Source organism: Impatiens glandulifera, chromosome 7 (assembly GCF_907164915.1).
Source record: "Impatiens glandulifera chromosome 7, dImpGla2.1, whole genome shotgun sequence".
NCBI lineage: Eukaryota > Viridiplantae > Streptophyta > Magnoliopsida > Ericales > Balsaminaceae > Impatiens > Impatiens glandulifera.
In genome coordinates, this window is record NC_061868.1 from 30231127 (window position 1) to 30247074 (window position 15948).

Here is a 15948-nt window from a genome sequence, read left to right on the forward strand (position 1 = left end):
AAAACGCATCCAGGACCAAGGATCCTAAGACCGGTGTTCTTAAACAAGGACTATGACCGAGCTTTCTAACCTTAGGACTAAGGACTAGGACCAAGCTTTCTAATCCTAAGACCGAGTACTAGGACCGAGCTTTCTAACCCTAGGACCGAGCCCTCACTTAGACAATGACCGATCCCTCCTCTTAGCCTAGTACCGATGTTTATAACCATAGAAAATCCTTACTTAGCCTAGGACCGATAAACCTAACCCCAAACCCTCACCTAGCCTATGATCAGTAAACCTAACCCTAGACCGAGGACCGATAGTTACCTAACCCTAGAACCGAGTACATAGACCGGTAAACTTGACCCGAGACTAAACCTTCCCCGTTTTTAACCGAGACACCCGAGTTTAGGACCGAGCCTCTCGAGCTTAGGACCGAGCCTCTCGAGCCTAGGACCGAGCTCTCTAGTTCCTTAACTCATGCGACCGAGCCATGGTCCGAACCACACCGGTCTTGACCGAGCCTAGATCGACTAAACCGAACCCAAACCATAGGACTCTAGTCCTAAGGCCTGTTTAGTTCCCCTTTTCAAAATCCAAAATTAACCTTCCCCGTTTTTAACCGAGACACCCGAGTTTAGGACCGAGCCTCTCGAGCTTAGGACCGAGCCTCTCGAGCCTACGACCGAGCTCTCTAGTTCCTTAACCCATGCGACCGAGCCATGGTTCGAACCACACCGGTCTTGACCGAGCCTAGATCGACTAAACCGAACCCAAACCATAGGACTCTAGTCCTAAGGCCTGTTTAGTTCCCCTTTTCAAAATCCAAAATTATTTTTGTAATTTTGGAACCCGAACACATTTTCAAATAATCTTGAAAGGACTATATTTTTTTTTATATTTTCAGGATATTTCCTAAACTAATGTTTTGGATAAGGACCCTTTTGGAGTTTATTTTTTAAATTCTAACATTGTGTTTTGATATTTTTAGGTTTTGTTAAATATGAACATCGACGCAACATGTACACACCCATTCTTTAAATAATTTTGTACAATTATTTAAAGTATGTCCTTACTTAGAACCCCTCGACTTAAAATTAAATATAAGGAATACTATAATTGGATTTATGAAAACCAGACTTTGTTTATTTTAGAAAAAATTTCGAAAATCATCCTTAGGCGAGCGTGGAGGACATAACACGAAAGTCCTTTCCCGGGCGTAAATGGAGAACGAACCACCTTTTTTTCCCTAGAAACTCTAGTATAAATACGTTTGTACACGTATCATTTTATTGATTTTCATAAAATCTCTTGGCGACTCTGATTTTCAAATAAATAATCTTTAAATTGATTATGTTTAATTAATTTAAATCGGATTCAGGTTAAATTGTTATTTAACCTCCCAAATTATTTAAAATTTAAAAAAAACTAATTATTTTTACATAATTAATTTCTTATCGCTCTAGGTATTTTCAAAATCTTTTAAAAACAAAATGTTTCATTTTAAAAGATGTCTGGCACGCAAACTAAGGTTGAAACGCATCGAACCTTGAGCCTCTATGCAGTAGTCCCTCCATATTGACATGTGTCATAATTACTAAACAGGCGTACCTACGAGTGCGTGTAATACAAGATTAAGTAGTAAGTACCTAAAAAATATAAAAAAAGAATGTTAGGGTTTAAAAATAAACACCAAATGGGGCTTTAATCAAAATATTTGTTTGGGTAACATCTTGGAAATATTTTGAAATCATTTTCATACCTTGGGATCATTTGAAAATGGATTAGGGTCCTAAAATTACGAAAATAATTTTGAATTTTACAAAGTGAAACCAAACGAGCCTTATGACCAGTGTCCTAGGGCTTTGGGTCCATTTTCATTGGTCCAGGACCGAAAGGGCTCAATCCAAGTCGAGGGATGTCTCGATCAGGGCTCGAAGATCCTAGATTGGGTGTAGGAGAGACTCGGTTCATGGATGGGATTCACTGGTCTTGGAATTGGGAGACTCGGTCCCTACTCTGGAAGGATCGAGACTCGGTTCTCTCGATCCTAGGACCTGAGAGTCTCGGTCCCAGGTCAAGTTCCTCGGTCCTAGGCGAAAAACATCGTTCGGATTCATAGGTCCTAGCTCAAGAACCCCGGTCATATGACTCGGTCTTGACTCAAGAACATCTGTCCTTGGTCTCGGTCCTAAGTAAAATTTATCAGTCTTCGGTCTTGGTCAGTGACGAAGGGTCTCAGTCCTAACTCTCGGTCCTCGGTTCTATGACCGAGTGTTCTTCATTTGGTATGAAGAAATTGCAAGTTTAATAACGTTTTATACAAATCATGGAAACATGATTTATAAGTTGTAAATATGTGATTATGGGGATTAGATCCCCTAACCCTAATCACTATCAATCGATCTCTACAAAGATCAATTTCTCAAAATCGTTTTTAGGTCAAAAAAATAGGATCTTTTAAATTAGGCCATCTCATGGCCTAATTCTTGTTCCAATAGTTTTGAAATGATGAAAATAGTCGAACACAATCAAAATAAGAGCATCATAGCAGCACTGTAACAACTTTTGAAATCGATACCAAATCCATTTTTTTAAATTTCAATTTGATAAAACATGATCGGGATGTTGATATTATGATTTGGGAATTATCCTAACATGTTTACAAACATGTTAGGAATCTATTTGATTCAAAATTTTCGATCAAATCTCTTTAAACAGAAAGTTCATACATCATCGAGTCAGTGATTCTAAACCCATAAAATGCAGAATTGAGCCCTAAAATAGATCAATCCAATCAAACTTGTAAAAATCCAATTTCAAATCATAGTTTGAATTACAACAGGTCTGGAAGCTTACAAAAAGTTGGAGAACACTCCTATGATGTACAGAAAGCTTTCTCGAAGCCTAGATCGAAGCTTAAATCGTCGGAGCCGATTTTCAAAAAAATCAGCTCGTTGGAGTTCTTCAATTCTTTTATTTAGGTTGTAATATTCGTTGATTGATGGTGTGCTAGCTTAACCTAGAGACTATTATACTAAGTTAGGTCGGTTGTGCAGGTCGAATTCAACTTCAATTTGGCCACCGAAGTTCTTATCCCTAGTTTTGATTTTATCTTCGTTAGCCTAGCTAGGGGATAGGTCTTGACTTCTAGACCTAAGGGAATTAAGGCAAGGAGGAGAAATGCACATGGGTGAAAAAACGAAGGGATAAAATGGTTTTAGGCGGATATAAGCCTTCATGAAGGTCGTTAGTGATCGTTCGCGTTTCCAACGATTAGGCTGTTCTAGTGAGGAAGACGTCTACAACAGTGTCATTTTGATTAATGAACACACCATTAGGCGTTCCATTGGAGATCCGTCCGCGTCTGGGCGATAGGGCTAAGGGGGTTAGCGGCCCTTTAGTGGATCCGTTGTGGAGCCGGGCATGCGCGCTTGGCTACAACCGGTTAGCGTGGTGTCTTCCTAAGCGCTGTAAGCGCTGATCTAGAACCCTGCTACAATGAAATCTATTATATTTGGCCATACAAGATTATCTGTTTATTTTTATAAAAATGTTATTTGAAATCGAATTTTAAACCCTTTATTTTGTTATTTTTCACCAAAAAATTCACATAAAATGTTTTTGGAAACATAATAAAAATTATATCCATTATTTTTATTTTTATTTTTGGGTATTTTTGATGATTCATTTAATTATATTAAGCCATAAATTATACATAATTTATGTTTAAATCATAATTAAATAATTGTAAACCCTTCTTGGGTCTAATTTGGGTAAAATAAATACAACGTTTTAACCTTAAATTATTTTTAGATTTTTTAATAATTTCCTAAGTAGGGTTTAATTATCATAAAAATTAACCCTTTGAATTTAATTCCTTCTTTGGGTTATTTTGAATTAAAATATTATAAATATTATTTTGAAATTATAAATATTATTATAAATTAGGATATATTTAATTTCCATGTCTTTAGTAAAATATTTTCCATATTTATTTTAATATTTTTGTATTTAAAAATATCAAAATTAAAGCCAAAATAGTGAAAGAAAAATCAATTTCAAACAAACTCTTAAGGTTTTAATTTAAAAATAAAATTCATAAATGGGTGTAGCCAAAATCCTGTGTGATAGCTACAGCTGAGACCGTGTCTATTGGATCAACATTGGATTTTCATCCAACGCTCCAGACGCCTCCACACAACCCGCTGTAGTCGAAGACGCGCGCTTCCGAGACATAGGGGATCAACTAACGAGTTGTTAGCGTCGTTCCTCTAGACGCTGATAGAACGCCAACCACTAACAAACCTCCAATAGAACACCAAAATGCGCATGAAACGATATTGTTTTGGCCTCTAATCTTTGTCTTCATCGCGACGCTGTGCACATAAGTTTTGAAGATTCGTGATGATTTTGGTTTTTTTGGAACTCGGTCATTTGTTGATGGTTTTCACTAATTCAAAATATAGAATGATCATCTTACAATGGTGGTCATTCTCCCTACAATCGTAGGCCTTATCACGGCCTACTCCGATGACTACATTCCAATAACAATTAAAAGTCATTAATGGATTTTGGCTGATTCAAGCCACTAGGCTTCCCCAACCGACCTACGAGTAATATAAATACCATCATCAAGTCATTCCAAAGTCAACCTACCAACATAGACCCCTTAAATCAAATAAATTTGAAATCCGCCATTAAAGCTTCAAAGTTTCGGATTTTTCGAAAATTCTGTTTATGGACATGAAGCTCGGATCTATGCATTCAGAAAGCTTCCCTAAGGTCAATGAGTGTTCTTCAATCCTTGGTAAGGTTCCTATCATCCTCTAATTCATATTTACGAGTTGAATTTGAAATTTTTATATTTCAAATTATATAAGCATGTATGCTTGTTGTTAATGTGATTTTATAGTTGAATATTAATCCTAGAATCATTTACAAACTATCTGGATAGGATAGAATCGATCAATCGATCTAACAAACAAAACCCAAATTTGAATTATTAAAATCAAAAAATGGGTTTGCTATTCTTGGGTTTATTTTGTTGAATCACAACCCATAAAGCTTCCCAACATGATTGTAAACATATTGGGCACTCATTTGGATCATGTTTGATCCATCCCGACCATGTTTGGTCAAAATCAAAATTTTCAAATAAAATCAAATTTTTGACGTTTTTGAATTGGTCAAAACGAATAACTAATGTTCTTATTTTGGTATTAATCAAGTATTTATGATATAAGAAAATTATTGCACAACTCATTTCACTTCAAACTAGCTTTAAAATCAAAACCCCAAAATTTGATCACAAACTGTTTTAAACAAATTGATCATCATGCATGTCGATTTATATCTTGAGATGATGATCAACATGTTTCTGGAAACTTTGTAAAGCTACCCAAGCTCTTGGATCAAAGAATTAGAGCTAAAACATTAAATTTTAAAAAATGAGTTCTTGTGTTCTTGAGGACCGAGACCCGTGAGTCTAGGACTAAGAGATCCGACCGAGAATCCTCGGTCTAGAACGAGACAAAGGACCTACAAAATCGACCTAGGATTGAGACCAAGGACCGATATTCTTGAGTTAGGACCGAGACCTAGGACCAATGTTCTTGAATTAGGATCGAGACATACGACCGAGGGATCCGACCGAGGATTTCCACCTATGACCGAGAGTTCTAACCCTAGGACCGAGTTTTCTAGACCTAAGATCGAGCTTCCTAAACCCTATGACCGAGCTTTCTAGAGCTAGGACCGAAAGTCCCAACTTTTGGACCGAGTCTCCTAGACCTATAACCAAGCATCCTAAAGCCTAGGATCGAGAGACTCCGATACTCAGACCAAGAGCTCCCTTGCTAGACCGAGGGCCTCTAGACACCGACCAATAAAATCGGACCCGATACTTAGGACTCCATTCCTAAAGCTTGTTTGGTTCCACATTTCAAAATCCAAAATTATTTTTGTAATTTTGGGACTCCAACTCATTTTCTAAAAATCCCGAAAATAAAAAAATGCATTTAAAGTATTTTGAGATATTTTCACAAAAATATTTTAACAATGGCTCGTTTGGTGTTTATTTTTAAACCCCAATGTCTTTAAAAATTATTGATATTCTTCAGGTATTTCCATCCTAGTTATCACCCGCAACAGGTACCAGCATTTAAATATTGTTGTTTCAATATTTTAAATAATGTTAAAACCTAGAAACAAGACTAGGATCAGAAGAAAAATTGGTTAAAACTCAAAACGTTATACAACCGATTTTCAAAAAGTCAATTTTACAAAGTAGATACTGTTCTCGAACAGGCACGGAGGACATAATACGAAAGCCCTTTCTCGAATATCACTAACCTTCGAACCAAAATAAAAATCTGGTACAAAATACGTTTGTACGCATACACTTTTTTATTGATTTTTCTAAAATCAATTGGCGACTCTATCTTCAAATAAATAATCTTTCTTAAATTAATTATGTTCAATTAATTTAAATTGGATTTTATAAAAGATCAAATCATCATTTGATAATAACAAATCCAAAATTTGAAAGGAAGCGCGATCGGCACAGGCGGGACAGCACAATCGGCACGGCAGTACGATATGCACAGAAAGAAAGGCACGATCGGTACGAGCGGCACGATATTGTCCTACGTCATCAAATCGGCACCTAAATCACCATTAAACAAAAGAAATACTATCGACACAAGAAACAGGAACGATCGGCACGGGTGGTACGCTAGACACAAGAGGCACGACATGGTTGACCCTGTATTGTCTTGCGTCATTCTATAAGTTTCGGTAGTCTAGGGTTTCTTGTGCATTTGTAAGCACCACTAAATTTTCCCTCGATTGCAGTTTATATATGATCGTCTCTTAGAGTTTATATAATTACTTTGTTATACCATTATGGGGAAGGGAAAGAACAAAAGTAATAAATTTAAAAAAATTAGAGATTTTGTGCTAGAAGGAATTAAGGAAGCAGAAGTCAAAGACATTGAAAGAATTGCTAAAAAAGTCATCAAAGACCAATAAGATACCAACACAAGTAAGCAATCTGCTCCAACTACTACTGGGAAAGTTCTTGTTGAAAATAATGCGGGAAAATAGGAGGATAATGAAGGAGCTTGGAAGATACGCTATAATGAAATAGCTAATTTATTTGGGTTCAAGAATCATATTACAAAACTCCTTATGCATTCCAAAAGGGGAGAAATTATCATTAATAAAGAGAAAGCACAACAGATTATAATTAAACTCAACATCAAGTATCTTCAAGACTAAATCTATTAAAAAAAGAAGAATATGAAAAAATTGTTCAATGGTTAGTTGCTACAATTAAGGAGCTTATGAAGGCTCCCAAATCTAAGTTATATACTATCAGGAGCAACTTGATATTGAACACTAATGAAATCTAGAAGAATAACAATACAAACAAGTTAGAACATCATGTCTATAAAGAGAAAATATACTTGGGAAATACACAGACAAAAGTGGAGGTATTGAATTCTCCATTTGAATTTAAATTTCTTATTGAAGTATAGGAAAACTGTATAAATGAATGAAAAAATGTAGTCGTGGGAAACTACATAGGGAAAAATAGAGTATCCTTCCCAATTACTAAAGAGGCACTGCTGAAGCAATGAGAAGGAAAATGGCTTAAGAAGATTTTAGAAAATGTTCATGATTTATATTTCCTTAAATTCAAGAATGGCAAACATATATAGGATCCAACTGTATAAAGTTGGAAAAATGGTCTGAAGACTTGAACCTATTGAGTAAGCCAATAGAAACTGCACATATATGATTCAAACTCTAGAATATAACTACACATATGTACAATTCTGAAGCCCTTAGTCATTTTGTAGGTTTATTGGATAGACCATTATACATGGACACAATTACTAAAGGAGGAGAACACCTATTATTTGCTAGATTAGCATTGAAGTGCATCCTAAAAGCACACTACCAAAAAGTATGACAATAGTAGACATAAAAGTAAAACCTATTATAATGGAAATCACTTATGATTGGAGGATAGACATATGCTCTTCCTGCAATATCTTCCAACATGCAAGCTCAAAATGTGATTTGTCTAAGGAAGAAGATCAGAAAATTCATAAAGGTTAGAAAGTAAAGATGCAAGAAATTGAAACAGGGGTGTCTATAATCAAGAGCAAAATGTGGTTAAATAACAGAAAACAAATGATAAAGAAAATTTTGTACAAGAAGAATGCAGTACGAAGAAGGAGGTGGAACCTCAACCTAATCATGTTAAAGAGATAGTTAAAGAATCACAATCAAATCAATTGAAGTGGTTGTTGATGAAAATAGAGTGGAAGATACTCAGACTAATCAATAGGAAGAAGAGAATTTCAAGGTTGATATAGAGGAATCCAAAGTTGTTGAGAATTCTAAAGCTGAAGTTGAAGTAAATAAAGACAATGATCTAAAATTCATGTTGAGAACAACAAGGGAAGATCCCAGGAATCCTAAAAAATAATTCTTTCTATCAAATCATAACGGGTTCATATAAAGAAATAAATTAAAATGATAATATGCATTATTCATCAACCTTTTCAATTCATCCCCCTTTCATTGCAAGAGGAAGGACATGGAGAAGAGGAAGACAATATGTTGATACAACAGGTTGGTATGGAAATAAAAATCCTGATTGGGATAATTAGGATTTAATATAGTTTATAATATTTGTTTGTAATCTCTGTTTGTATGTTTGATTGATACTAGTTAGGTTTTTAGGATTGTTTGATTGTCATCATATAATCATAGCTAGGGTTTTTCTAGCTTTGATCATTGACCTTCCCACTTTTGGGTTTTAATGAATTGGTTTTAACCGTTTCCCCCCAAAAAATAACAAATCCCCATATTATTAAAATTTGAATAAAATTAATTTTTTTACATAATTAATTTTAATAAGTTGTCAAGTACTATCAAAATCTTTTAAAAATAATGTTTTATTTTAAAAAATGTCTGGCACGCAAACCAAGGTTGAAACCATCGAACCTTGAGCCTCTCTGGACTTGTATAGACACATGTCTCATGACGCATGCTATGCTACAGGAATTTCGGGTTTACACATTTTATCCCAAATAAATTATTTATTAAACCCCCAAAATATATAAAATAAATAAAATAAATTGGAAAAATAAATGTCATATTTATTAAAATTATGTTGTATATTTTGTAGGTTGCAAATGGAGCAAAATACGATTGCAGACATGAAAATTCAACATACCCTAATTTATAATAATATTTTGAATTTTAAAATAATATTTTGAATTTTTTAATTCAAAATAACCCAAAGGAATAATTAAAATCAAATTAAGGGTTAATTATTGTAATAATGAAACCTTAATTAGAAAAATTATTTAATAATCCAAAAATAATTTGAGGTTAAAATATTATATTTATTTTACTCAAATTAATCCCAAAAAGAAGTTCGAATTATTTATTTATGATTTTAAACATAAATTATGTATAATTTATGGCTTAAAAACAATTAAATAAATACCCAAAAATATTTTGTGGAATTTTTGGTTAAGAAACACGCAAGAAAGGGTTAAAAATTCGATTTCAAATAACCCTTTTATTAAAAAAATTAAACTGATGATCCATTGTAGCAGAAATTAGGTTTAAGTGTTTAGCAGAGATTTCAGTCATCAGATCAACACATCCGAATGCAATAGAGTACATGTGCGCTTGGGTCCACACCTAATCAACTAACGGGATGTCAACCCCGTTATCCCAATCGCTCCAGCACCAACGGAACGCAACAACACGTTTTGTTTAAATAAAACAACATCGTTTTGTTCGTCATCCTCGCGAACTCCAGAGGCTCGCGACCGACGCTGACGTTTCATCCAGAAACCTTATCTCTAACATTAGTCAACATTATCCCTCTCATCTATCACCAACGTGCACGTCTCTACCTCGCTTTCAATTCCCCTAGGATCAATAGTTAAAACCTACGCTCTAGTTAGACTACCAAAGACAAAAATTAAATTCTGAGATAAGAACTTCGAAAACCAAATCAATGTTGAATTCGACTATGGAATCGCCTTAGCTCCAATATAAATAGTCTCTAGGTATCCATCTTTCAATCCAACAATCAATCATCAAACATCACAACATAATTCGAATAATCAAATAACTCCGGCGAATTGGATTTTTGTAAAAATTGCTCCGGTGATCTAAGTTTCAATCTATGGCTCCACTTTTCAAAATTCAAAATTATTTTTATAATTTTGGAGCCCCCAATCTATTTTCAAATAATCCCAAAAGGTTAGAAAATGAATTTTAAATATTTTTCAGGATACTTCCCAAACAATTTTTTGAAAAGACTCGTTTGGAAATTATTTTTAAATTCTAATACTTTCTTGATATTTTTCAGTGTTTTCACTCAATCTTGTATCAACGCAATCGCATGTACACCCTTTTAAATAATTTTGTACAATTATTTATGCAATCTAAACTTATCATTGTGTAGGACCTCCGGAATACTAATTTGAAAATAAATGTTATAAATAAAACTTGTGATAGTCAGACTTTTAATTTATAAATAAAACTGTCATTCGACCGGCGCGAAGGACATAGCGCGAAAGCCCTTTCTCGAGCGTAACCAAATAACAAACCCTTATGAAAACTCTAGTATAAAGTACATTTATACATGTACATTTTTACATTTTACTGATTTTTTTAAAAGTCATTTGGCGACTTTATTTTTAAAAAAATAATATTTCGTTAAATTAATTATGTTTAATTAATTTAAACCGGGTTTTAATCGAATTATCGTTTGATACCCAAATTATTAAAATTTGAATAAAATTAATTATTTTTATATAGTTAATTTTAAATGCAGACATAATATAAAAGTCTTTTAAATAATGTTTTATTTTAAAATGATGTCTGACACGCAAATCAAGGTTGAAACGTATCGAACCTTAAGTCACCCCGCGATTCCCCATATTGCCACGTGTTATCTAACACGTGCTAAGCTATGAATGAGACCGATCCCTAGGGTTACAAGGATTCAAAAAAAATCAATTTCAATCAAGCTCCAAGGCTGGAAAAGGGCCGAAATCCGTTGTAGTCGAAATTTGAAAAGATAAGTGCAACAGACTGCATAGCTCTTGAATGAGCACTAGAAGCCCATCCAACGCACGAGAGTCATCCACATCGCCCGCTACAACAATAGAGACGCATGCTCGCGAAACACCGAATTGACTAACGCGTGTCTCATCGTTGTTATCCCAGATGTAACGGAACGCTTGAATGTCATCGGAATGCGGACGAAACGTTAAGCGTTTGATTTTTCTCCCAAAACGTTGTAAATTTTGTGTAAGGCCATTAGGCTCTAGTTTAGACATTCAAGAAACTTCCCTAAGAGTTAAGGAGTATTCTCCAACTTCAAGTAAGCTTTCAATCACATTATAATTCGAATTACTAGTTTGAATTGAAATTTTTATATTTTAGTTTTGTTAGTTTCATATATTTCTTGATTGTCTGATTTTTGATTGGAAAAGATCCCAAGATCATTTACAAGCTTTCCATTGAAGCAAAATCCAATCAATCGACTTATATCAAAAACCCCAAATTTGATTTTGAAAATTTCAAAATCAGGTTTTTATTCTTGAGTTATTGCTCAAGAACAACAACTCAGAAAGCTGTCCAACATGTTTCTAAGGATGTTGGGAACATATTTGAACCAATTTCATGTCATCCCGATCATGTTTGATAAAAAACTAAAATTTTATAAAAATAATAATTGTTGTTCTTGAATTGGTTAAAACGAATAGTTAGTGTCATATTTTTGTTTCATTCAATCATATGATGCATAAGAAAACTATTCACAATCTCCTTATGCCTCATCAAAGCTTAAAAATACAAATCCCGTTTTTTGTATCAAAACTATTTGGATTAAATAAGACATCATCTCGATCGAATGACACATCAAGGTGATATTATAAATGATCTGAAGAACTATACAAAGCTCATTATGCCCCTAGATCAAATGATCCGGGCCTCAAACAAAACCATCAAACCTGTAATTTGATGTTATTGAGGACTGAGAAAGTTAGTCCGAGGCTAACCCAAGATCTTGTCATTCAATAGTAAGGACCGAAGAAAGTTAGCCTAGGACTGAGTGTTAAAAAATTATATCATTTAAATTAAATTATTAATGTTAAATATAATACAAAATTATTAAATTTTACAATATAACATAAAAAAAAATAACAAGTAAATAAAAATTAAGAACTATTGGAGATAAGATCAATGATTGGTACACCTACTTAACTAAACTATGGATAGTAAATAACTAAACTTTCAAATTCCAGTAATTAATTCATGGATAGTCATTATTTTATGTTTTATCTTCCCTTATTCTATAATTATAAATAGACACATATGAACAATGTTAGCATGCATTCAGTTCAATAGTAAACTCCAATTCAAAATAATCATTATTTTTATTAACTGTACAGTTCCACATATGAGCTGTTCTGAAAATGGACTAATGGCGGGCCCATAGGCATTATTAATCCCCCAATTATTGTTAGAGACCAAAATGGCATAAATCAGTTCTAAATTTATAAGATCAAACAAGTACATCCAGGATAATCTAGTTACAACTTATCAAATAAAACACACATAATAGAATGGCGGATGGAGGCCAAAAACAACATACAAAATGATAGAAACCCACCATTTTCGACAAGATAATATACTAATGTGAAAAACTACCACAATTCTTATTGTAGTATAAATAAAATTCGAAAGATATATGTTATCTACCCTCACTATTAATCAACTGCGAAAAAACTTTGTTGGTCGCCATTTCAGAGTTACCATTTTCTTCATTATCCTCGTCACCCGCAATAATGTGATTCAAAGGTATTCGAGGCCCAACTTCAGTAGAAGTGGAGGCCTCGCCCGTGCTAAAATTACCATTTTGCCCCCCACCTTCCTGAAGTTGAAGAGCATGTTCCAAATTCCACAACACATCCCCCATTGTAGGCCGATCAACTCCATAATCAGCCAAACACTTCTCAGCCGTCTCTCCAAATTTCTTCAACGATGAAACTTTTATATTCCCAACCAGAAAAGGGTCCATAATTTGCTCGAGAATCCCCTTCTTTTGCCACTCCATTGCCCATTCTGCCAAATTCACCTGTTCCCGGGCAAGCATCGTGTCAACTGCAGGTCTGGCGCATAAAACTTCCAAAAGCACAACTCCGAACGAGTAAACGTCAGATTTATCAGTTAGTTGTTGCCTACGAAAATATTCCGGATCCAAGTATCCGAAACTACCCTTAACTCCTGTGCTCACATGAGTCTCATCCAAACAAGGTCCAGCCCTAGACAACCCGAAATCAGCAACTTTAGCCACGTAATTATCGTCAAGCAAAATATTAGTTGACTTAATATCGCGATGAATTATCCCCTCAGCCGAACCCGTGTGTAGGTAATGTAAGCCCCTAGCTGCTCCTATACATATTTCTAGCCGCTTTTTCCAAGACAATGGGGAAAAAGTACTAGAACCGTAAAGGTGATTCTTTAACGAACCTTTCTCCATGTACTCGTAAACCAGTATCATTTCCGATTGTTCCTCGCAGAACCCAACAAGGGATACTAAATGTCGGTGGCGAATCTTTGATAGGACAGTTATTTCTGTGTGGAATTCGGGCAGGCCTTGTCTTGATCCTGGCACTCCTCTCTTCACAGCAACGTTTATATTGTCACCAAGGATACCTTTATAGACTGTTCCAAACCCCCCTGAACCGATTATTAAGCTCTTGTCGAAGTTATTTGTTGCGATTTGAATATTAGCGAAAGGGATCCCTTCCGACAGTCTGCTATTCATGCTGCCACCGTAAACTCCCACAGGAGTCCATCCCAAGCTTTCTATGGGTTTCAGTTTACGTTTTTGTTTCTTTGTCAGGCGCCATAATGCGAATAAAACCACGAGCAAGATCAAGCAGAGGGCGGTCGAGCCTCCAAGGATCGAGCTAACCAAAACCCATTTGCCTTTATTATTATTCCTCTTATTGTTCATAGAACCCAAGCCCGCGATATCCATCATTCTCATGATCTCAACTCCGTTTAGAATAGCGTTCTTCTGAGAAGGCGAGCTGAGTTCAGAAGGGCCGATGCTTACACTAATGAAACCTGACCCATTTGTATCAGCCACGAAATCAGTGTAGTATGGAGATGAAAGCAAACGATTAGTCATGGTGGAAAGGTCGAAGTCTTTGTAAGCGAGGAATCCATTGATGAAAACGTTGAAGTAAAGCTGGTTGAGCGATTTGCTGACAATGTCGCTGAAGTGTAAGCGAATCAAATAAACGGAAGTGACAGAAACAACTGGGAAATGCCAAGTGACGTTAAATAAAGAGGTAGAGATTATTAGGTTATCCTTGTTCATCTGTTGGGCTGTCATGTACACGTTATCAGGGGCGATTTCTCTTGAAGCTCCTCCGGGTTGATAATTAGGGATATGGGTAGTTCTAACAATTTTGGCAGATTGTTTGAGTATAAGAAAATCCTCATCAGGGAACCAATTTCTCCAAAGAGTATCATTAAATGGTGTCAATCTAGGACCTCCAACATTAATCCTATGAACAGTCTCTAAGACCTGAGAAGAAAGATCATTAAACTCCGCAAGTCCATTCGGACCGATCAACTTCGCGCCGGTGTCTGGAATTAGGTCATCCGGGACAGAAAACAACTCAATTCCATTCACAAAAGCAAACCCAGTTTCAGAATCAGTTGGAACAAGCATAATATTAAACTTATCAACATTGATCATCAAGATGAATTCTTTAACCACAGTGTTTGGGGCACTAAATGTCTTTAGAATTGAGAACCCATTTGCGAAAACAGTGAAATTTGCAGTCTTGAGATCGAAATTTTGTGAGGTGAATGGAGAGAAATGAAGACGGACCAAATGAGTACCGTTCTTGTATATACCGAATTCGTAACTCAAAGCGGCAGTTGAAACCCTCGCGGTTTCGTATAGTTTAGGTGAATTAGCAGAATAATTTGGGTTATTTATAGAAAGAGATTTACCTGCTGAGAGACGAACTGGGATTTGTTTAGCAGAGTCGCCGACGAAGATTCTATTATCCATCGTCACATTAGAGCTCGATCCACAGTTAATGAGATAGTCATCCGGCGGAGAGAAAGCGGCCGAACACCAATGGGACAAGAATGATAAACTTACTAAGTGAAGGAGAAGAAGAAGAATACTGGTATGGGTCTCCTCCATTTGATGAGTTCTTTCTTCTGAAGATCAAATTGAAGATTTTGCAATGGAGGAGATAAAATGGAGAGTGGGCAGCTGGAAGATCTGACCACCAACAGAAGTGAAAATGCAATTGGCTTGAAGGCTGGAAAGAGGACAAGCAAGAGAACAAGAAGTCCTCTTATACACTCTTTTTGTTTACACTGATATATTTTTTATATACTTTAATACATTGTATTTTTTTTATATAGATAAATGATTGATCATGGAAAAATATTGACAATCAAATGATAATATGATAAAAGGATGATGAGTTAAGTTTTATGTTGATTGAAAATTTAATTAAAGAAAAAAAAATTAATAAATTATACATCATTTTTTATAATTTTTTATCAATATTTTTTCCATGAACAAATCTAAATTTGTAGATGTTTAATTGTGTGACAGAAGAATATAAATATTATTTTTATATGTTTTTATTTACTTTTGAATAAACAACTAGGAATAAATTTTAAATTTTTATTTTTTGAATTACTAATTTTAGACAATTATTTTATTATTATTTGATATTAATATTCATAACAAATGATAATACTTATAAAAATACTTATTTTTAAATACACATAACTCTATTAAATAATGCTTACATTTTGTTTATCATATTAATATATATATATATATATATATATATATATATATATATATAT

General features: G+C 34.6%; 1 protein-coding gene across 1 annotated transcript; it reads right to left on the reverse strand.

The window, feature by feature from the left end:
* Nucleotides 1–12595: 12595 nt before the first annotated feature.
* Nucleotides 12596–15385, reverse strand: LOC124944889 (probable receptor-like protein kinase At5g24010). The gene has a single exon (XM_047485239.1). The coding sequence runs from the start codon at nt 15263–15265 to the stop codon at nt 12785–12787; it is 2481 nt and encodes an 826-aa protein (XP_047341195.1). The 5' UTR covers nt 15266–15385; the 3' UTR covers nt 12596–12784.
* Between the last annotated feature and the right edge of the window lie 563 nt (nt 15386–15948).

Coding starts and splice junctions, on each gene's coding strand:
- LOC124944889 (XM_047485239.1), bottom strand. CDS start 15,265: ATGGAGGAGACCCATACCAGTATTCTTCTTCTTCTCCTTCACTTAGTA.